The following is a 22,303-nucleotide window of genomic DNA, read 5'->3' as shown; positions in this document are numbered from 1 at the left end:
AGGCGGCTCAGTAGGATCCTCTGGTCAATAGTGTTGAAGGCACCTGAGAGATCCAGCAGAACTATCAGGGTCACATTCCCCCTGTCTACTTCTCAGTAGAACTCATCAACCAAGGCAACCAAAGCAGTTTCTGTTCGAAATCCCGGCCTGAAGCCAGGTTGAAATGGGTCCAGAAAATCAGCTTCACTGTGGCTCTATTCAATCAACACTTGCATTACTTATTGGTTCAATATCAGATAGGTAATTACAATGTCCTTTCCACCATACAAAAGGATACATATAAATAAGAACTTTAATTTTGGTTTGAACTGTGAATCAGGTAAACTCATAACTTGATTTTTTAATTTGGATTATTCTATATACTTGTGGTTTTATCACACACACCTCCCGTCTTTTAAAAAACAAGAAAACATACATGTTCCCTCTTGCACAATTCAGGATTGATCACCTGAAAAGCATTGATTACAACTTTGAAACTAGATTCGGGTGGGTTGTTAATATGAAGCAATAGAACAAAGTGTGATTCCTATAGCACCTTTAAGACCAACAAAGATTAATTATGGGTATAAGCTTTCATGTACATGTACATGCCATAGCCAGTACAATATAGGGCAAGCATAACAGTTTCAGAGTTTGATTCCAGCGGCACCTTTAAGATCAACGAAGTCTAATTATGAGTATAAGCTTTCATGTGCATATGTGTGCACACGAAAGCTTATACCGAGAATTAAACTTTTTTGGTCTTAAAGGTGCCTCTGGAATCAAACTTTGTCATGCTTGCCCAATATTGCATTGGTTATGACATCCATTAACTGCTGTTAATTTTATTAATATTCTCCTTTTTTTAGAAATGGAAAGTTTTCCATGGGAGACAGACATGGACTAGGGATTTGCCCGTTGGTTAATTGAAAAGGTGCAACTCTGACCATGAGCGGAGTGCAGTTTAATCACAACTGAGTTGATGGAACTATCCCCCATGTATCTGAGGTTAACAGCATTACACCTGAACCCCAGTACCTCTGTGGTTATAAATCTAGCCCTTAAAATATATTAGGAAACCTATTTTCTTTATTTCTTATGCAAAAGCTGACACTCAGTTGCCGCATCACTTCCCCTCTACTTGCATTCATTTTGGTCCATTTTTGATTTTTTTTTCCTTTGGGGAGATGAGACATTATGCTTGTTGTGTTTTCTCCCTACATGCACTAATGGTTCCTTGCTGTTTTAACCTTTTGCTAGGCCTGTTCCATTCTAATGTCTTAGTACTTCTGTTAGCTTATATGTGAAATGCATCACTCAGTCTGTGCTTGAGCTCATTTTTAGTTCGTATTTATTTTTTGTTTCTTTTAATTGGTTTATGTTTTAAATTTGTGTTTTTACTAACCTCACTATCTTTTCAGTTTAATTGGCTGCATGCTCGTTTTATATATATTTTATATATAAATTTATATTAAAGCAACAAACAAACAAAAACCCAATCAAGTCTAGCCTGGATTTTGCTCTGATTGTGTTTTGGTTTCTAGTGGTGGGGGCAAGTCTGACACTTAACAACTTAACGTGATCTTCTCAAAGTCTGATGCACAAGCAAGTAAAATTTATAGACTAAACACACTGTTTTTCTTTGCACAAATCAAGTGGTGCTCTTTAGGTGATGGATATGATTGTATAAGTAGTTTTGATGTCATGCTTTTCAAATGTCAATTTTTAAATTTTATTTTCTCCCACCTTGCTTCTCCCCCTCCCCCCCGTTATGCATAAAAGTTGCCCAGCACACCATCAGAAAATATGATCATCCTCCCTGAAACCCTGTTCCCATGGAAGAATCTTTGCCAGCTGTATTTTTTTGTCTTGTTTTGCTTCTTTCTTTCCTTTTTTTTTAAAATTGATATCCGTATTTTCCCCCTTGGGCAAATATTGCCCATTAGTGGTTTATTTTATTTTTGCATGCATATATGTAGAAGATTTTCCTTGTTCATCATGTGTTTAAATGTCTTTGGGAAGGGAAGAATATATTATTGGAATATTTTTGGTTTGTTTCTCTGTTCTGTCTGTCAGGATAATATTGGACACCGCCTGCTACAGAAGCATGGTTGGAAGCTGGGCCAGGGTTTGGGGAAATCTCTCCAGGGTAAGTAAGAAATCCATCTATAACAATGCTCACTTTGTTTCAGATTATGTCTCTAGCTCAGATTCCTCCTCTCCCCCGACCCCATCATGTCCTCTTGTACCTATTAAGTTTTACATTTATCATAATGCACTCAGTCTCTAGCATAGGGTGTTCGATGGTAAATGTGGCTGTACGCCAGGCCTTATTTAAGGGAGGCTGAAAGCTGGTTGTTAAGCCAAAGTAGCCAGGACAGGTGGAACCCATTCATCATGGGTATTTTGTATATCAGCTTGTTGACCCCAGATGGTGGGTTGCAGGGTCTCTGTGATTTTCCTTTGTGGATGAAAACTCAGCTAAAAAGCAACTGGGAAGGACTACAACCTGTACCAACTAGCCAGAGAATGCTCCTTCTGCCTGCAGGATGCTGCTCCGAACATTATGCTTCAAAATTTGCTTTGGTTTGCAAGTGTAAAAGGCTTCTGCTGTAATTTGGTTAGTTGTTGGTTATGTGTAAAAAAAGAACACCCTGTCTTAGAATAGCAAAGAAGATTTTTGCTATGAATCTAAGGAAGTTTCTGTTTTCCTGCCATTTTAAATTGTGAATGTGGTGTGTTTGTAGTGTATTTGAACTTTGAAGCATCATGTTTGGACTCCCCAGTTCTTAGTAATTTAATTCTTATTGCACAGTTCAGTGAGTCCGCTGCAGGGAATGAGGCAGGCAGCCGGCAGGGTCATTCAGAAAGCATAATCCATGCAGCTGCTGAAAGCTAAGAATCACTGTGTTCTCATACCATGGGATGAGACCATGGCTCAGTGCTAGAGCATCTTCTTTGCATGCTCTGTCTATCTCTGGCACCTTCAGTTAAAACAATCAGGTAGTAGGTACTGTGGAAGACCTCTGCCTGAGAATCCCAGAGAGCCTCTGCCAGACAGAATTGACAGCCGTGATCTTGGTAGACCAGTGGTTTGACTGTATCCGGCAGCTGCCTAGGACAGTGATCCATTTCCCCTCTTCCTGGGTGCGTTCCATGGAGTACTGCTGCTGCCGTGACCATTCCAGTTCCGTACTGCTTACTCCAATACAAGGGGGGATTCCTGGACTCACTTGAATTTGAGCATGGCTTTGCGCCTTGTCGGCCTTCCTTTTGCTTTTCTCACATAATCTCTGGATTCGAAGTGCTGCCAGCATCTGCAACGGGAAATGACATAAGGATTTTCGGGCGTATTGACCCTGGTTGGCATTAGAAGACAAATAGAACAGAGCATCTTCTTCTGAAACAAGTCAGACAGGGAAGACCTGTTATAACCGAAGCTTCTATGTGTTTCATGCATTTCTGCAGTTTCTGTTGTTAGCACAGGTGAGGTTTAATCAGAGGTCATTTCGGGGGGGTTCGCGAGGGATCGCAGTTCCCCCGAGTGAGGTACGGGGGGCGGGGCACATGACGAAGCCCCGCCCCCTGCTTCCGGCCGCCCCGCTTCCGGCCCTCATTCAGCCAGGAGGAGGCAGGAGAAGAGGGAGGGTAAGTTGCTTCCTCCCTGCCTCTCCTGGCGGCCAGGACCGTTGGGGGCGGGGTGTGTGGCCTTATGACACACTTCCGGTGATGTCAGGGGGTGTGGCCTTATGACACACTTCCGGTGATATCAGGGGTGTGGCATATGCTAATGAGTTATGCTAATGAGTTCCCCTAGCTCTTTTTCTACGAAACGACCCCCGGGTTTAATATATTCTGAGAAGAAACTTTTTCTGGATGTACATGACTCCCTTCCCAGTCCACAGTTTGAGAACCGTCGATTTAATTTTTTTTGCTGCATGATTTCAAGCTTCATAGACCTTGACAAATCTTCTTTGAATCTAGAAGCCAGCCCAAAACGTTAGGGGTGAAACAAACTTTAGGAGTGAGTGTGCTCTGATTACAGCTGGAGGAAGCAAGGATGGCCAGGTGGGCCTGATGGGTCAGCGGCTAAGAACCCCAGGGAACCCCAGTGAAATTTCTAGGCTCCATGGCAGCGTGGCACCCCAGAGTGGTCAAACCCTGATCTAATTGGTTGGCCTACAGTTTTGTCTCTTCCCCCACCCCCATTAATGTAGCTTGAAGTCCCACACTGTCTTAGTTTGCAGCATTTATTCATCTCTTTCGTTGGAAAGTATGAAGTGAAGCTTTGTTTGTCACATAAAATATTCTGGTCTCTTTTACCGGGTCTTTCCCTAGAAGGCACACATTCTGTGGTAGTAAAGACCAGCAGAAGAAAGTCCTCTTTGTTTCTCCCTCACCCCACCCCATCTTTTGTGATGAGAGAAAAGTTAAAGCATGTGGCAGTAAGAGTGATCAGCACTGCAGTTTGATTCCAGTAATACTAAGGCTAGGTATGAAACAGATCATTACAGTGCGATCCTAAGAACCCTTTCCTGGGACTAAGCCCCACTGAATAGACCTTTTAGGTTTCTGCTTAGGATTACTCTCTTTGGGTCGCGGGTATTTGTGGGGGGAGTAAAATAATGTGGCAGTGCTAGTAAACAATGTTTACTCCACTGTTGCTTGTTTAGAACGTTCTGGCATTCCCTGCAAGGCTTTGATTAATCTCCTTATTCTTGTGTGCTTTTTGGATGGCCATGTGTATGAGAAGACTTGAGAAAAGATCTCTCTCTTGCTTACTTAGCTGACTTTTTCTGAACAAAATAGCCTTGAAGGCCTAGGGATGGATAACAGCCTTTTTGTAACACTCAGCAACACACATTCCAGCAGCGTGGGGCTCTAGTGTGCCTGTAATGCTTGACTAGATCAGCCCATGAGTTCCACTAAAGGTTGGATGTGGGACGGCCAAGCTGAAACTTAATCCAGATAGGACATGCATGCCGTAGCTTGGGACCGAAGCTATCTGGATGTAGATATCTATATTTGTTCTAGAACAGACCAGCAAACTCACAGAACAGCTCTCTATGGTTTGGGGGTACTTCTGGATTCTTTGCTGTCCCTGGAAAAGCAGGAGATGAAGATGGCCATAATTGCCTTTTGCCACCTGAGGCTCTCTCACCAACTAAAAAACATTTCGGGGAAAAGCATACCTGCCCATGGTCACTTGTGCCTTGATAACATTGAGCTTGGGCTATTGTACCATGCTGTACCTGAGGCTACCCCCCTGAGGACTGACTGGAAACTTCAGTTGGTGCAAAATTCAGCTGTCAGAATACTAACAGATGGCTGCATGTTTAAAGATGTGTCGCTGAAGCTCTGTCAATGATAGTGGCTCCCATTTTGCATCTGGGCTCACTTGAAGCTTATTGATGTTGACCTTTAAAGCCCTAAATGATTTAGGTCCAAATTACCTGAAGGAGCACCTGCTCCACCCACATGTACTTGCGTGGTTTTTAAGATCATCATTGATGCTGTGCTGCAGGAACAGGCACTGGCACTATCAGAAGTGAGGCTGGTGAGCGCCTATACCTGGACTTTCTCAGCAGTGCCACTATGCGTGGAGTGTAGAGGTCTGTGTACCCCCTTCTTTGTTGGCCTTCCAGTGGGCTCTGAATACCACTCTTCTGGAGAGCCTTTTAGTGAGATCAAATGTAGCGCTGCTGAAGATTTTAGACTGTCCAGATGTTCTGTATTGTCTTTATTTTGCTGCTGGTTTTATGCTCTTCTTTATATTGTAATCTTGTTTTATCCTGCTGCTGCCTTCACACATACACAGACACACACCAATTTTATATTTTAGCTGGATTTTTGGAGCATGATGTCTGTTAGGAATTTGCTTTTAATTATCATAGAATCATAGAAGGGGCCAGACAGACCATCTAGTCCAACCCCCTGCCCAATGCAGGACCAGCCTAAAGCATCTCCCTTTCCCAGTTTAAAATTCTTTTAAAAAATTCTTTTAAAACTTGGCCTGAGTGTTCAAAAGTGTAGTGCAGCGTAGCATAAAGGAATGCTGCTGCAACAGTAAAAGAAAAAATAAACACATTGCCATCAGACAAGAGACTGTGCAAGCAAAAAAAAAGAAGACTTTGCTGGATTGCAATCAATGTGTTGAAGAATTGTGTTAGATTTAAATACACAGTTGAAATTGGTAAATATATTGTAATATTTACAGTAATGTATTTGACCTGCCATGAAACCATGCACATTCTCACCTACTAAAATGCATTACTGTTACAAATTAATTACAATGTCTGTAGACATTCAGCCCATAAATGTGTTGTTGTTGTTGTTCAGTCGCACAGTCGAGTCCGACTCTTCGCGACCCCATGGACCAGCTCCCGCCAGGCCCTCCTGTCTTCCGCTGTCCTCTGAAGTTGTTCATTGCTCTCTTCTGCACCCTCTCAATTTTGCCCACTTCCTTTTTGAAGTGAGGCCTCCAGAACTGCACACGTTATTCAAGGTGCAGCAATGTCAATGCTATGACCCTTCTAATACAACCCAAGACTGAATTAGCCTTTTTTGCCACTGCATCACACTGACTCAGTTTACAGTCCACCCTTACCCCAAGATTTCTTTCGCATACACTACTCCCTAAAAACGTATCCCCCATCCAGTATTTGTGCTTGACATTTTGTGTCCCAGATGTAATACTGTGCATTTATCTTTGTTGAATTGCATCCTGTTTGCAATTGCCCACTTCTCCAGAGTATTCAGGTCTTGTTGAATTTTAACTCTATTTTCTTGGGTGTTTGCTACTCCTCCCAATTTGTTATCATCAGCAAATTTAATGAGTAGCCCATCCAGATCATTGAATTAAAAAGTACTGGGCCCAAAACCAAGCCCTGCAGCACCCCACTGGGCACGTCCCTCCAATCTGATGAAACGCCATTGACCTCCACTCTTTGGGTGCGGTCCTCTAACCAGTCCCCTATCCACTGAACTGTCCTATAGTCCAGTCCACAGTTTTCCTCGTTTCCCCATCAGAATGTCATGGGTAAACTTATCAAAAGCTTTACTGAAATCCAGGTAAATCACATCAACAGAGTTCCCACGATCCAGTAAGCTCGTCACACGATCAAAGAAGAAAATCAGGTTGGTCTGACGAGATATGTTGGGGACAAAACCATGCTGACTTCCCCGGATCACTAAGTGGTCCTTCAGATGCTTACAGATCGATCCCTTTGAAATCTGCTCTAATATCATCCCAGCAACAGAACTCAGACTGTAGTTTCCCGGGTCAATTATCATTTTATTGACTATTTTTGTAGAAATTAGTCAGTATAATGGCTGTATAAATTGGCTCTGGTTATCAGGGTTTGACAGTCACTACCAAATTGTTGATGCCCAAGGGTTTTGAAATATTCTGTTCTCTCAGACTTCTCACGTTCCTTTACTCTAGGCCAATTTTTGCACTTTTTTAAGGAGTGCAGTGGGTGTAACAAAGTCACTCATCTTTCAGAAGGAGGCGAATCACCCAAACTACTCAGTTGAGGTTGTGCTAACACTCTCTGTTCAAGCAACCGTATTCTCCTTCAACAATTCAGTACTTCTTTTCTGCACTGTATCCAGGCGGTCATCTGAAGTAAGAGTTAAATTACTGCGGTTTTCCCTTTGTTTTGTGCCATGCTGAGCACACATAGAGCAAGTGTCCTATAATATTCCTTTGCACACTGATTTGGGAAATATGGAGAGAATTATCAGTTGAAAAGTAGACTTTACCCATCTCTTTCTGCCCAAGAGGAGACAGACTAGTGGCTCTAATTTCATGGATTGTCCCCAGCTCAGGGTACTATGAGTACAGTATCCTGCTTTCCTGTTCACGGTCCCCCTGGCTTTCCTTTTTGTTTTCCTTTGGGGGGGAGAGAGTGGCATATGGTAGGAGTGATGGGCAATGGAGGGGTGAGAAACACGGGTGGAGGGGCATGAAATCATGCACATTGGCAAGAGAAACAGGAGTTAAGCCAAGTATTTGAGTAAGCATGGTTAAGGCTAGTCTATGCAGCGTGCTAACCTTCTTTGAAACAGATTAGTTAAGTCTTTAGTATCTGCCGCATAGCATTCCTGATGTTTAAATAGCCGCTCTCACTTTTGGTTAAATGTACAGAGGTTTGAGTTTCAGACCTCTACAGTAAGCTTTGCGAATGTCTGAGTATCCAAATTAAATGTTTAAAAATTGAAAGTGCATATATATCTTTTTACAAATTAGCATATGATTGATCCCCTGAACTTGCACCGCTCCGTGCAGAAGGAGGAAGAGAAAGCATGGGTGCATGGAGTCTGAGTTGTAGTGGGACAAGGTGTTTACTGTTTATCTAGCAGGTGTCTTAAGTTACAATTTACATGATTTTTGTGAGCATTTTAACTCTTGTCTTAACGTTCAGGTAATTTGAATTTAGAATTTTGAACAACTTGTTCTAAAATTATGTTTGGCGAGGAGGGCAGGATATAAATCTAATAAAATAAACAGATAAATAAATGTTTGTTTAGAAAACAAAAATGTTGTTAAAAATTGTTCCCCACACAGCTTAGCAACTCTTTATCCTTGTTTCAGAAGGTATGTCAAAACTGCTTTCTAGAGAGCAGGGGTCGTTTCGTAGAAAAAGAGGTGCAGGAGCTTGTTAGCATAACTCATTAGCATAACTTATTTGCATGTGCCACACCCCCTGACATCACCGGAAGTGTGTCAGAAGGCAACGCCCACCGCTCAGGCGCCACTGGATTGTTTTGGATTGCTAGCTATTGGGGGAAGGGGATATCTGTCCTCACAGAGGAGGGAGAGCTTGTACCTGAAGGCGGGCCAAGGGGGGCTCTGCAACTTATCTGGCTGCTTCTTGCTCCTCGTGGCCTGACTGATGGCTGCTGGGAGCAGGGGGCGGGGCTTGTTGCATGTGCCCGCCCCCTGGGCTCCTTACTGCCGGAGCTCCGCTCCTGTGCGCTCCCCCAGGAAATGACCCCTGCTAGAGAGTATAGGTGGGTTTTGCAAGTAATGGTTTAGTGTCCACAATCCCTTTTCCTTAAGAATGGAGCATTAAAGGTTTTGGAGAAATTGAATTGCAATAATGACGTCTCCCCCCCCCCCTTTGAACAAGTTGCTCCAAGTTGGCAAATGAGAATGTGCAAAAGGTGACTGAAGTGGCATCCCTTGCATGGCTGACTTGTGCTACCGAGGCCTAGAGTTCTTCTCTGCCAGAGAGTACTACTGAATTCAGTGCACCATTTATGTGGTGTGTGGGTGTGTGTGTGTGCACGTGCACGCGCCAGATTTGTGCTCGTGGAGTTTTGGGGGTTTTCCCCCATCTGTCAAGGAGGAGTCTCTTGAGTAGCTGTATTTTATATACAGGAGGGCATAGAAACATCTTTTAATAGGTAGTGTTCAGAACTAGTTTCAGGAAGTGTGAGTATACCCCAGGGTGAAGCCAGCCAGAAGTCTAATTTGAAAGAGGCCTCTTAAGAAAAGAACACCTGACTCAGTTGTTGCTGCTTGATGAAGTCGTCTCAAGTGGAATGTAGGAAAGGGGGCTTGGAGCAGTCTTACCTGTCAGGTATGTCAAAAGAACAACAAAATACAGATGAAGGAAACGGGAGTGAGACTGGTGTCTGTATTCATATTTGGCACCCCATATTAGAAGACTGCAGAAAGAGGGTAAATTATTCATAATGAAGCAAACACATTCAGTGATGGTTTTATTAAGACCTGGGTAGAAGTGTCAGCTAGAGAGAGTGAAAGGAATTTAAACAAATACATTCAGCCAGGGAGAGCAGAGACCCCAGGATGGAAAATGAAGCCAGCTGGATAAATGAGGATTTCTGGTTCGGTGTGTACTAGCAACTGTCTAAAGCCCTTGAGAAAAGGCAAAGAAATTCCTGTTTTTGCCATGTTCTATTTTCTCTGGGAAAAGTGGGCAGGAATTTGCTTACAGGCACTCTGTGTTCCTAAGTTGAAAAGCATGATGGTTAAGAGTCACAAAAGTTACTATGTTTCCCCTCTTTTACAAGAAGTTGCCAGTGGAGAGGACTGTTACTTTTAGCTGCTAACCTTCAAAATGCTCAAAGCGTCACTTTTCAAAATCCGTTCTCTTTCTGTGTTGCTTAAGCAGAGACTAGACTTGCCTAGGCAGCTCCTTCAAAGGGTGAATTAGCTGTTGCTTACAGTAAGGTGCTGCTTGTGTGGGTGGCCGACTGAGGTCTCTGTTGCATCTGTTGACGGGCTTGTTAACCTGGGAAATTTCTATTGGGATATATATACAAATAATAGATTCCTAGCTTGATATCCTGACAGTGAATATTGCATGTAAAAAATGAGCAAGCTCTTTATAGGGGCATTATCACAAGGCCTCCATATAGTCCATTTTCTCATGGTAGTGTGAAGAAAGAAGTGACAGAAATAAAGGAGCATCTTCTAGCTTGAATGGTCATCTGAAAAACTTGTTATGTGCGCTTGCCAAAACCTCTTCTCTTGTACTTGAGAACTGCCTTGGGAAAGTTCTGCTGCATTCAGCCCCCCCCCCCCCCATGTGTTCAGATGTTTGAAAATATAAAAAAAAGAAGAAAAAGCGCTGTAACTATCTTCTCCTTCCTTTGTAGCTTTTTTTTGGGGTGGGGGAGAAAGCCATCCACCTTAGGAGATCTAGCCATGTATCTCATGGGCAGCTTTTAGAACAAGTTTAGAATCCAGTGGCACTTTTAAGACCAAGAAAGGTTTATTCAAGGTATGAGCTTTTGTGTGCAAGGTATACTTTTTCATACCTTGAATAAACCTTTGTTGGTCTTAAACATGCCACTTGACTCTAAATTTGTTCTGCTGCTTCAGACCAATACGGGTAGCATTTGGTTTGGCCTTAAACACTCTAGAAAATCCAAGAATTAATAGCTGGAAGGTTTGGATGAAACAAACTGGCATAAGCTTCTTTGAGGAGCTGGGGAATGCCCCTTCCTTGGAAACTTTAAAGAAAAAGTTTGTCAGGCACTTATTGAGGGGTTCTTTAAATGAAAGGCATTTTTTTTTAAAAAAAAATACGTTTTATTAAGGTTTTTGTGAAATCACAAACAGTACAGTAGTGATGCATGTAATAGTAAAAAGCCTTTTTGGCCCACTGGTAGTCCACCTGAAATTAGAAAACAACTAATAAACATCTTACTAATAGCAGCAAAGGAGCTGCGGTGGCTCAAGTGGTTAAGACGCTGAACTGCAGGCTGTGGAAGGTCAGTAGTTCAGCAGTTTGAGACCCGGGTGTGCCGCATGACGGAGTGAGCTCCCGTCTCTAGTTCCAGCTCCTGCCAACCTAGCAGCTCGAAAGCAAGAAATTGCAAGTAGATAAATAGGTACCACTTCAGTGGGAAGGTAACAGCGTTCTGTGCACCTTGGTGTTTAGTCAAGCTGGCCACATGACCACGGAAACGTCTTCAGACAGCGCTGGCTCTTCGGCTTTGAAACGGAGATGAGCACCGCAACCCTAGAGTCAGATTCGACTGGCTTTCGAGCAAGGGAAGCTTTACCTTTTTAATAGCAGCAAAAGTGTCCTTGGTAGGTAAATGGAAATCAGAAAATCTCCCTACTATGCAGCAATGGCTTCACAAAGTGTGGGATTTTTTCTACAGGAAAAAAATCTCCATATGGATAAACAGCACCAACACTGAAAGCCAACGACTTAACCCTTTAGACAAATGGTACCCTATACTAGATAAGATGAACATTGATAAGTTTGAGTGGGAACACATCAAGGCACCCAAACATGAGCTATTACTGTTTAATTGAGGGTGAGTCCTTTAAGTGTCACCTATGCTGCTTCAGATAATACACTGAAAACAAGGGTAAGCGCAACCGTAACATAGAAATGAGTATGCAGCCAATTCATAATGTACCGTCAGATTTCTAGGTATCTTTTTTCTTTAAATGAAAGGCATTTAGCAGGGGAGATACATAACCAGTGTGCTCAAGGCTGGTTCCATGCAACTGGTTCTAAACTATTCTCATACAGGATCTTGTGCTCCTGTATGGGCTTAGCATTGCTGCATCAGGCTTATGGGCCAGCAGACCAGTTCTGTAATTGCAGCAGCTGGAAAATTGACTCTGTGGATCATATTTTGCTTGATTGTCCCAAATTTTCAGCTCTCAGAGATGAACTGATCTCCCCTTTATTAATCAGGACTCCCTCTCTCCAGAAGCAAAATCATCCTGGTTACTTAGAGTCAAAGAGACACAAACTACCCTGCGTGTGGCAAAATTTCTAGCAGCTGTTGTCAGATCACATGACAACTTTTGCAGCATCAACCTTTAAACTCCTCTTCCATGTTTTCCTGTGGAACGAGGTTTATTGTGGGATGAGGGTTTACTGTTTATGATTCCAGCTGCCAAAACAGTGAAGACAATAAACAAACAATCCTCATTTAAATGTTTATATGAAATTCTAACAATAGACGCTTGGCTATTCTGTTGGGAGTGAATCACCCTGCACTCTAATCCAGAGGTGTCGAACTCATTTGTTACGAGGGCCGGATCTGACATAAATGTCCCTTTGTCAGGCCGGGCCACGTGTGCCATAAAACGTAATGCCAGGTACCGGAGATATAAACTGTATAAAGGACAGCGACTGGTAAGCTCTGAGTTGTTGTATCCTCACTGCAAGACCCCATATGGGCGGACTGGAGAGCCAGCAGTGCAGCACTGGGTGGACGCTCCCGTGCGGCTTGACTGTGGCAGATGAGGTTGTTCCACCGTGCTGAGGCCATGATCAGAGTGGCTCCCCCCCCCCCCCCCCCGAGCAATCTCCTGGTCCCTCCTTTGCACTATTTGCTCGCGGGCTGCATAAGAGCCCTGGGTCACAGGCCGCTTCCGGCCTCCTGGGCCTTAAGTTTGACACCCCTGCTCTAATCTGTTCGGCAAACCCAACCAAAACCTGTGGCATTCCATCCATACATTTTCAGGCAGACTTGTTTTGATGAGAGAAGACCAGGGCAGCTACACATTATACTGATTTCCGCATCCCAAGGCCAATCTCAGGTTTATGTCTCAGGTTTAACTCTCCAGATGATTGAAACAGGCAAGCAAGAGGCTGCCCATGCTCTGGCAACAGCTAGCATTTCAATCACATTTTAAGTATTCCAGATGTTTGTTGACTCTTCTGATCTCTGCCTTGCGCCATCTCTGAAAGCTATTATTGATTTTAAAGGTAGAGGCTGTGCCCATGCGTTCTTGGTTATTCTGCTGTTGTGCTGTAACAGACATTCACAATAGGCTTTTCCTGTGTGGGCGAGGCAGCCCAAGAGGTGAAAGTGCTCGAGCACGATGACAATATACGGATGCACCCTGAAACTAGCTTGAGTCTCCGTGATAAAGGTGGAGCACAGATGCAATGAATGAATGAATGAATGAATGAATGAATGAATGAATTGCTCTTGGGTATCCAGTGAGTTCCGTGCGTTCCGTGCGCCTCGGCGTCTAGTCATGCCGGCCACATGACCACGGAAATTTCTCTGGACAGCGCTGGCTCTTCAGCTTGGAAACGGAGATGAGCACCGCATCCCTAGAGTCGGATTCGACTGGCTTTCGAGCAAGGGAAACCTTTACCTTTATCCAGTGAGTAAGCTGTGAATCCTGCTGCTAGCTAAAATGCAGTTTTTAAAAACTTGGTGGACAGGATTAATTACCTGCATTTTAAAGCACATTTTGCTTGTGTCAAAATATAGCAAGAAGGAAGATACTCATTCCTGTTCCTTGGCCCATCACAAAGATTCCTTTTCTCCTCCCCCCCCTGCCCCTGCCGTCAGGGAGTTCTGCAGCATCGGTGCCTCTGGTTTCCCCAGACTGGTGTTTGGAATAGCGCTTGGTGCATATCAGTGAACCTTGTGGATGTGATGTCAGCATGGCATCAGTGACTTCTGTGAAGCTGCAGCATGCATGCCACCGCTTAAGGCTTCCGTGCTGAGTGTTTTCTGAGTCTGTAATTAACCTGTAATTAACAACATGGCTCCACCCCCCACCCCCACCCCATGAAACTTGTGTGTTAGAATGACACCTCTCCATCTTTTTCCTGCTGGGGTTGAGATGTAAGCTTCATTCCAGTCCGCTTTGACTTCCCAACCTCCACATGCCTTAATGTGCAACTTGGAATTCTGGTTTGAAGGTTAAGCATCTGCTTTAGTCGTGGGGCTGTATGAGAAAAATGCTTTGTGCTTTGGAAGTAGTCAAAGCTCAGAACATCACTCTGGAAAAATACTATGTATCGGGTCTGTTTAAATGCAACAAGACTAGCATTTGTATAAGATAACTCCTCCTTGCAAGCTGGTGGTGCCATCCTCCAGCTCTTACCAGGGTGCTCTTGCTATGTCAACAGCACTTCCCCCCACAAGTTAAGAAGTCAGGATATACAACCCTGAGGGAGGGGCTGTTCCTGACATGATATTTTGGTGTTGCTTAATTTTCAAGGCTTTTGCTGTTTATTTTTGTTGTTACATCGCTTACTGGGGGGGGAGGGGGCTGAGACAAGCTCATGCTGGGGGAAGGAATCCCATCCCTCCCTGGCTCCTGTTTCATCTTCCCTTGCTGGCTCCCCGTTCTATTCCCCCCTCCCCACCCGCCCCTCGCTCCTTCCTGCCACTACCCACCTCACTCCCCCCCCCACCTTCCTGCCTTGGTTTTCTCCCCCTTTCCTCAGCTGCTCTTGATTTATTTTTAGATCTCTGGTTGTGTGGAGATGCTAGGCAGCCCCATTATGCCAACTATAATCTCATGAATTCTTAGTTCTTATTTTTATTTAAATTATTATGTGTATATATTGCTCTTCTGCTTGGGGGAAGGCTACCCCCCCTTCTTTTACTTTTTTCTGCAGACTTAGGTTTGCAGAAATACCGGTATCTCCCCAATCTGTGGGCTTTTTGATCTACACTATAGGGACATGTTCAGAATTAACCACGTTGTATATATTACTGTTATCGTAGTCTGCTAAACTTCCTAAAGTACCAGATTCAATAATAGCATATCATATAAATCTCTGTAGCAAATTAGTCTTGTGCAGTCTTCCACTTTCCTTTGACGATAGATTCAGCCGTGTTGGTCTAAAGCAGCAGAAAAAAGTTTGAGTCCAGTGGAACCTCTGAGACCAATATAGTTTTATTCGGGGTAGAAGCTTTCATGTGTGTGCACGCACTTCTTCAGATACATTGAAATGGAAGTTGCCAGTCCATATCGTACTGCGTAATAAAGGTTTTTAACAGATGCAAGGACCAAACTGGAATAACAAGCATTTGTTTGGGTTTAATTCCAGGGGGAAACATAGTGAAGGAAATAAATGGTGACCATATAAACTAATCTTGCCACTGGACTCAAACTTTGTTTTCCAGTTTTCTGTAAGAGTTTAGGGTTTGATTACTGTATGGTTTTTGGAAGAGGGTTAGTGTTCGTTATGGTCCGTCCCCCCCACCCCCACCCGGTCATGCATGGCAATATAGCCCTCGGTTCATTTTGGGGCGGGGACTGTGCAAAGTCAGCTGTGTATATATTTGCATTAATGATGTATTCTGCTGAAGTACAATAGTCTCCCAATCCCTGATAGGATATTTTCTCAACATATCCTGGGGACTCAATAGTACTAGAACAGAATCTTACCTCTATTACTTGGTTGCCCCCATCCCAAAAATGGAGATAACCAAAACTGTGTGTATGACACATTACAACATTTGCAGATTCCATGCTGTGAAAAGTTGAATACGTTATGCACGTTATGACACTGAGGGTAGGAAACATCTTTTAATAGAAATTCCAGGTTCATAGTGGCAACTAGATTGAGTGGCCATTGCTAGATAGCACCCTGGCATGCTAATGAGTCTGGTAGGACTTGAGAAATGAATTAAATGAGAACTCGCCCTCAGGCTCCTGCCTGTCTCTAGTTGAGCCTCTTGAGATCAAGAAGGCCTGCTTTGTTTCTACATCAGGAGTGATGGAATGATCCTGTCACCCCTGATGCAGACACACCAGAGGAGACGAGTTGCTGACTGTCCACATAAAGAAGAAGAGAGTCTCAGAGCAGCTTACAAACTCCTTTCCCTTCCCTTCCCCTCCCCACAACAGACACCCTGTGAGGTCGGTGGGGCTGACAGAGCTCTTTCCAGAAATGCTCTTTCAGAAACAGCTCTGACAGAACTGTGGCTTGTCCAAGGTCACCCAGCAGCTGCGAGTGGAGGAGTGGGGAATCAAACCCGGCTCTCCCAGATTAGAGACCGCACACGTAACCACTACACCAAGCTGGCTCTCACTGTTCTGAGTATGCGTCCTCCCAGTCAGGGGAGCGGGGTTCAAAAGCAGCTTGGATTCAGAAAATTAGTGTTCCTTTAGCCAAATTAAATGAGGCATTTGAGTCAGGTCTGGGTTCTCCCAGTTCGACTCCAGTCACTGCCAAATGTTACTGGAGGAAAACGAAGTTTGCAAGCACTCTGGGGCCCAGTTCAGCTCAGGACTGTAGTGCAGGGGGGGAGGGGTGTTTATCTCCCCTCCCCATGCCATTTTCCAGAGCCAAATCAGCCCTGGGGGAGGAGCTGTTTTCCTCATTGCAGGGATTTATGATGTTTATTCAGCACGTGTGCCACCCAATGCTCCCTCTAAGCTGTGGGGTCTTGTGAGCAAAAATTCTACTTTCTGAGCTACTGGCACTAAAGCTGTGAGCAAGCCATTTGGCTGCCGCATGAATTACTTTGCTCTGGAGCCCTCCTTCCTGAGCTAAGAGAGAAACGTGTGAGCTGGAGGCTAAAGAACTGTGAGCTAGCTCACACTGACTCAGCTTAGAGGGAACACTGGTGCCACCTGACAGTGGGTCAAATAACAACCCCAGTCATGAGTTGTGGCCGGACACCTTGTCTAGTTCATGTGCCACTGAGGTGGAAAACCTAGTCTGGACTATATTCTTCAGAATGTAGATGCGGGCTTATATAAATTGAATGTTCTTCTGTAGAGTGAAAGAATATCCTCTGGCCATAGAAAAGTAGCGCATCAGGAAGACGCAAGTGCGGAGCCTTCTGTCAGAGATGCTAATTCATGTGTGTGTAGGATCCCTCCCCCCCCCCAAGCATCTGGAAGTGGTTCAGCCCAAATGTGACTTCCCTACCTCACTGAGAATTGCATCTCTGCTCTCAGGAGTCTGGGAAGCACTTGCATGCCAAGAGCAGTTCTTCACTCCTCAGTTCATTCGCAGCCACAGGTCAGCCCCAGTTTATGAATTTCTCGGCAGAATAAGTTTACAAGCTTCATCTTCAAGGACCACCAACCAGCCTCTTTTCACTTGCCAGTCTGTGTGTCTGTGAAAAAACAGCCATCGTTGCTTGCCCATTATTTTGAACACAAGGGTGGGGGGGTGCAGCAGAAGCCCGGTGCCATTCCTCCCCCACCCCTCCCATCCCCCTCTGCCTGCTACATAGGGCCTATTTTGTGCCCCTGACAGTTTTCTCTAACAAATGGTGTTTCTTTTTTACAGCATAATGATCCGGGACTTGTTGTGGTGATGGTAAACTTAGTGGTAATTTTTAATTTTCAGACTGAATTTACTCCTTTTTTGTCATCAGAGCACCAAATATGTTAGGCTTACTTTTCTCTGTTGTAGCCTTCATCCTTTCTGCTTGGTCTTTTCCATTTCCCTTTTATTTTCCTTTCTGTTTCTTCATGCACTCTTCCGTGTCTGATCCTTGTTCATTGAGGGTTTAATGCTCAGAAGGGATGTTTGTGTTAGAACTGCCAGAAAAATTGTGGAGAATCACTTCAAATACCAAATTTCTAATATTGTCCAAACATGATTCCCCCTCCTCCCTTCTCCCTCCCCCATAAAAAAGCACATGGTGGGTGTTAGCAGTCGCTACTGCAGTTTTTATAGTAAACTGAAAACTTTGACTGCCTTAGAAAGCAAAAGTACTGATGCATGCGTGGTATTGCAGAGTTTGCCACAATCAAAAAGTTGGACGCAATCATTGCAAACTCTTGAAAAACCCAAACCTCAAAATTGGCGGTGGCAGGGGTGGGGAATTATTAGCATTACTTTTACAAATTTCATTGTGAATTTGGTCCTTTTGCTCAAAACTGCAGTCACTGCTTCTTATACCATTGGGCATAAGGTCCTTTCTTTCCTCCCTCCCCCTTCGTACTGAAAATGTGTATATACCTAGGTAAAACTTGCATTAGAAAGCATTGCTATCTGAAAAGTAGTCAATGTTGTTGACCTTTTAATCTTTTGGCTTAGGCTTCCAAATTCTCATCTGATCTGGAGCCATCTTAAAATTTATTCTCAAGTTCAGTTGATGCCTGCCAGTGTCTAGAATTGGTTTTCTTTATTTTGATGGCAAAGAACAGCCTTTTAATTTTTTTTGACCCTCAGAATAACCTTGTGAAGAAGGTTTTAATGTACTCCTATTTCACGGAGAGTAGAGGCAAGACCAGTGAAGTCCTTGACAGAGATGTAAACCCAGGTCTCCAAATCAGTGCCCTCTTACATGGGCAGCACTCTTCATTACAAAGTGTTACAGAGTTTTAAAATATTGAGACATGGAATGATCTGATGTGCCACATGAACCAATTTTAAAAATCAATCCAGTCTCTTTACTTTGGCATGATTCAAGCTTGGACATCTTTTGGCCCAAGGGTATAATATATGTGTGTATGTGTGTATAACAGAGAGAGAAAAAAATGTTGACACCCTCTCCCCCTCAAACCGATAATAAGGGAAGTAAACATTCTGTTTTCTCACTCAAGGTATGCATCGGATAAGGTAAGTAATTCCTTTATTTCCCCAGTGGCCTTACATCACAACTCACAGTGCATGTTGTGATGTAAAAATAAACAACACCCAAAGGCTGTGGTAGTCAAAGTGCTCGTCTGCCCCATTTTGCTTTGTTTGGCTGGTTATGAGTGGATTAAAAATATGTACGGAATCTTCAGCGTAGTTTGATTAGTTTCAAAGTCAGTTTTCTTTGCAACTAGTCCTTTTCACAGCTTACAAGGGAAAAGCAGGGCAAATATGTCCAGGAGGCATGTTTTAGGGCTAAGTCTTAAAACCTAGCCTTGCGGAGAGGAGAATTCCAGCTTCCTGTGACGACATGCAAACCTGGCTTCAATGGGGGTTCAATCCTTTCATTTGTAAGGATTGCGATGCTTCTGATTGTCTACCCGTATGGATCATGGTTGCCTATTATTCCATTTTACCTCCTAAAGTCCATCTTCTGTGGTCTCGGACAAACTGTTTTTACAACTAAAAAAACCCCTATATTTCTGCCTTAGGCTGTTTAAGTTCAATGTTAACCTGTTAAAGTATCTGTGCTGAGAGATGTAGGGCATTAAAGGCACGTCTGGTCTGCAAGATGCGCCACCTAATGTAAGCTGTGAGAATGGCTTGTGTTTGGTTCTCTGTAGCTTTCTGGTCTCTGCACTTCAAGGCAAGATCTCTAACCAACCCAATGTGTACGAGCGACCTGCCGGAGCTGATTCTATCTCCCCTCCCCCACTCACCTAGTTGGTCTGCTTCTCTTGTAGGTAGAACAGATCCGATCCCCATCGTTGTCAAGTATGATGTCATGGGCATGGGGCGGATGGAAATGGAGGTGAGTGGGTCCTTCGTTGTATACTTTGTGCCATGTGAAGTTGGGCATGTGTGTGCGTTAGGGCTGGCAGAACGCCACGGTTTGCATAGACAGCCCGGCAAGGAGGGTGTTCTCTGAAGGATCTTGAATACATTTCCGGTGGGAATGCGGACTTTTCCTTCTTCCGTCTCAGTAAAAGATTCGTGTGCATATATTTTAACTCAATGAGCCCATTCGCAGGGAGGGCGGGGTATAAATACAATACAATAAATAAATAAATAATAAAATGTGTGCTTTAGGCCTTCGGTAAATAGATCAGTGTAAGCAAATAAAATTGAGTGGCAGTCTTTTAAAAACGTCCCAGTTGGGCACGTTAGTCCTGTGGACCAGAGTTCTTGTTTGCTGAAATACATAAAAGAGATGCATAAGGAAGTAGGACTAAAAGGGCTCAGATTTCCACTTCTGTTCTTCTGCGTCTGACAAAGGGATCTTTGGCTCTTGACAGCTGGTACCCGGAGACTCTGAGGTGGTCTCTGAGGCAGCGCCAGACTCGAATCTGACTGTCCCACCCCAGACCAACACCGCTGCCCTCTGAAACTGACTAAAGAGAACATATCCTAGTCAGAGCCATATGGGGAAAGGTCAGTAATAGGTGTGCAGGCTTGCAAATGTAAGCATTGTTGTAGCAAAACAAACCAGAAGTCCAGTGCATCACCTTAAAAGGCTTTAAGTGCAACTGGGCTCCTGCTTTTTGAACCCCACAGGCCATATTTAAATTGTACATAAAAATACAGCTGAAGGGGGGAGGTTAATAAATATTAAAATTATATCTGAAAAGGGTGCTCTTCACCTGGGCCCTCCTGCCACGCACGTACTCACAGGGAGAGCAGCAAAGCGCGGGATCATAAGCCAACGTCCTCTTCTTTCCCTTTAAATATCCTTCCTCCTGACGTGGGGCAGAGTGTGTTGAGTACACATTGGAAAAACAATTACTGCATAAGTTAACCAATAATCAGAAGGTTGGTGTGTTATGGGGGTAGGGCTTTTTAGTATAGAGGAATGACAGCTCCGGGGGACAGACAAGGTGGATGAAATCATGGAAGTGTGATGAGCAGATCTGTCTACTTAAAATGCAGACCAATGGAATTGGTCATGATCTTGGCAATTCCTGATTAACAGATGGAGTTAGAAAAGCCCCCTTAAAATGTAGGTTTCTCGGCTGGCCTCAACACCATCAGTCTTGGTAGCAGGAGGAATCCCAAGTTCATTCCCTGGCATTGTTGATTAAGAATTCTAGGTAATTGGATCAAAGAAGCCCTTTTCCTCCTCAATAATGTCTGAAGAGATATAAGAACATAAGAGATGCCAATGTTGGATCAGGCCAAAGGCCCATCCCATCCAACACTCTGTGTCACACGGTGGCCAGAAATACCAGTGCCATTAGGAGGTCCACCAGTGGGGCCAGGACATTAGAAGCCCTCCCACTTTTGACCCCTCCCAGCACCAAGAAGACAGAGCATCCCTTGCCCCAGAGCCCCTATCTATACCTTGTGTCTAATAGCCACTGATGGACCTCTGCTCCATATGCTTATCTAATTCCCTTTTGAAGCCGTCCATGCTTGTAGCCGCCACCACTTCCTGTGGCAGTGAATTCCAAGTGTTAATCACTCTTTGGGTGAAGAAGTACATCCTTTTATCCGTTATAACCTGTTCTAACTCAGCAATTTCATGGAGTGCCCATGTTATTGGATTCAATGGGCCAGTCCCCTGATCAGGCATAAGGCAGCTTTATATATTCATAGAGAGAGGGTGGGGATAAGCGTCACAGATTGCCTTCTGCTTTAGGAACTTAGGTGCTTCATGAATTCTGTTTCCCCAATATAAAATCCTTAGCTCAGCATTTACTTGGTTGTTGTCCCTGCTGTGAATTCCACATCATTCAAGTGAACAGATTATTTGGTTCCCAGTGATGAGCTGAGCTGAGCCTGGAAGAGATTAGAGGATTGCTTGCTGCATGTGACATTTTATTTACTGGCTGGGTAATACCCAGATTTTCTGACTGACCAATTCGTTTGCTTTGTTTGTTTAGCTTGATTATGCTGAAGATGCTACAGAGCGGAGGAGGGTCTTGGAAGTGGAGAAGGAAGATACCGAAGAGCTGAGGCAGAAATACAAGGTACCCAAATGAACTCCCTCCCTGCATTGTAGATTATAGAACCATAGAATCATAGCATTGGAAGGGACATCCAGGGTCATCTAGTCCAACCCCCTGCACAATGCAGGAAATTCAGAAATACCTCCCCTCCCCTACACACACCCAGTGACCCCTGCTCCATGTCCAGAAGATGACAAAAGAATTCCAGGATCCCTGGCCAAACTGGCCTGGAGAAAAATGGCTTCCTGACCCCAAAGTGGCGATCAGCATTTTCCTGGGCGTATAAGACAGGGCCACGAGAACTAAGCACTGAGGCAACCCTTCCTGCCCCTCCCTCTCATGATCTGCCTCAGTTCACAGAATCAGCATAGCTGTCAGGTGGCCATCTAGCCTCTGTTTGAAAACCTCCAAAGAAGGAGAACCCACCACCTCCTGAGGAAGCCTGTTCCACTGAGCAACCGCTCTAACTGTCAGGAAGTTCTTCCTAAATGTTTAGCCAAAAACACTTTTGATTATTTTATTTATTTTATAAAGGTGTACCTCACATTTCTGCCCTCATAAGGACTGCCAAGG

The 22,303-nt window shown here is 44.1% G+C and overlaps 1 protein-coding gene across 1 annotated transcript in view; it reads left to right on the top strand.

Annotated features, from left to right (window-relative positions):
• Positions 1–22,303, top strand: part of GPATCH8 (G-patch domain containing 8) — a 73,077-nt gene that overhangs the window by 11,482 nt on the left and 39,292 nt on the right. Inside the window, 3 exon segments of the mRNA XM_015422796.1 lie at positions 2,056–2,128; positions 19,529–19,596; positions 21,665–21,751. Coding sequence (XP_015278282.1) covers positions 19,570–19,596; positions 21,665–21,751 — 114 coding nt within the window. The 5' untranslated portion in view covers positions 2,056–2,128; positions 19,529–19,569.

This window comes from Gekko japonicus, unplaced genomic scaffold (genome assembly GCF_001447785.1).
Source record: "Gekko japonicus isolate JY-2015 unplaced genomic scaffold, Gekko_japonicus_V1.1 scaffold3825, whole genome shotgun sequence".
NCBI classification, from domain to species: domain Eukaryota; kingdom Metazoa; phylum Chordata; class Lepidosauria; order Squamata; family Gekkonidae; genus Gekko; species Gekko japonicus.
Note: the sequence above shows the minus strand (reverse complement) of the source record. Positions and strands in the feature narration are given on the sequence as shown.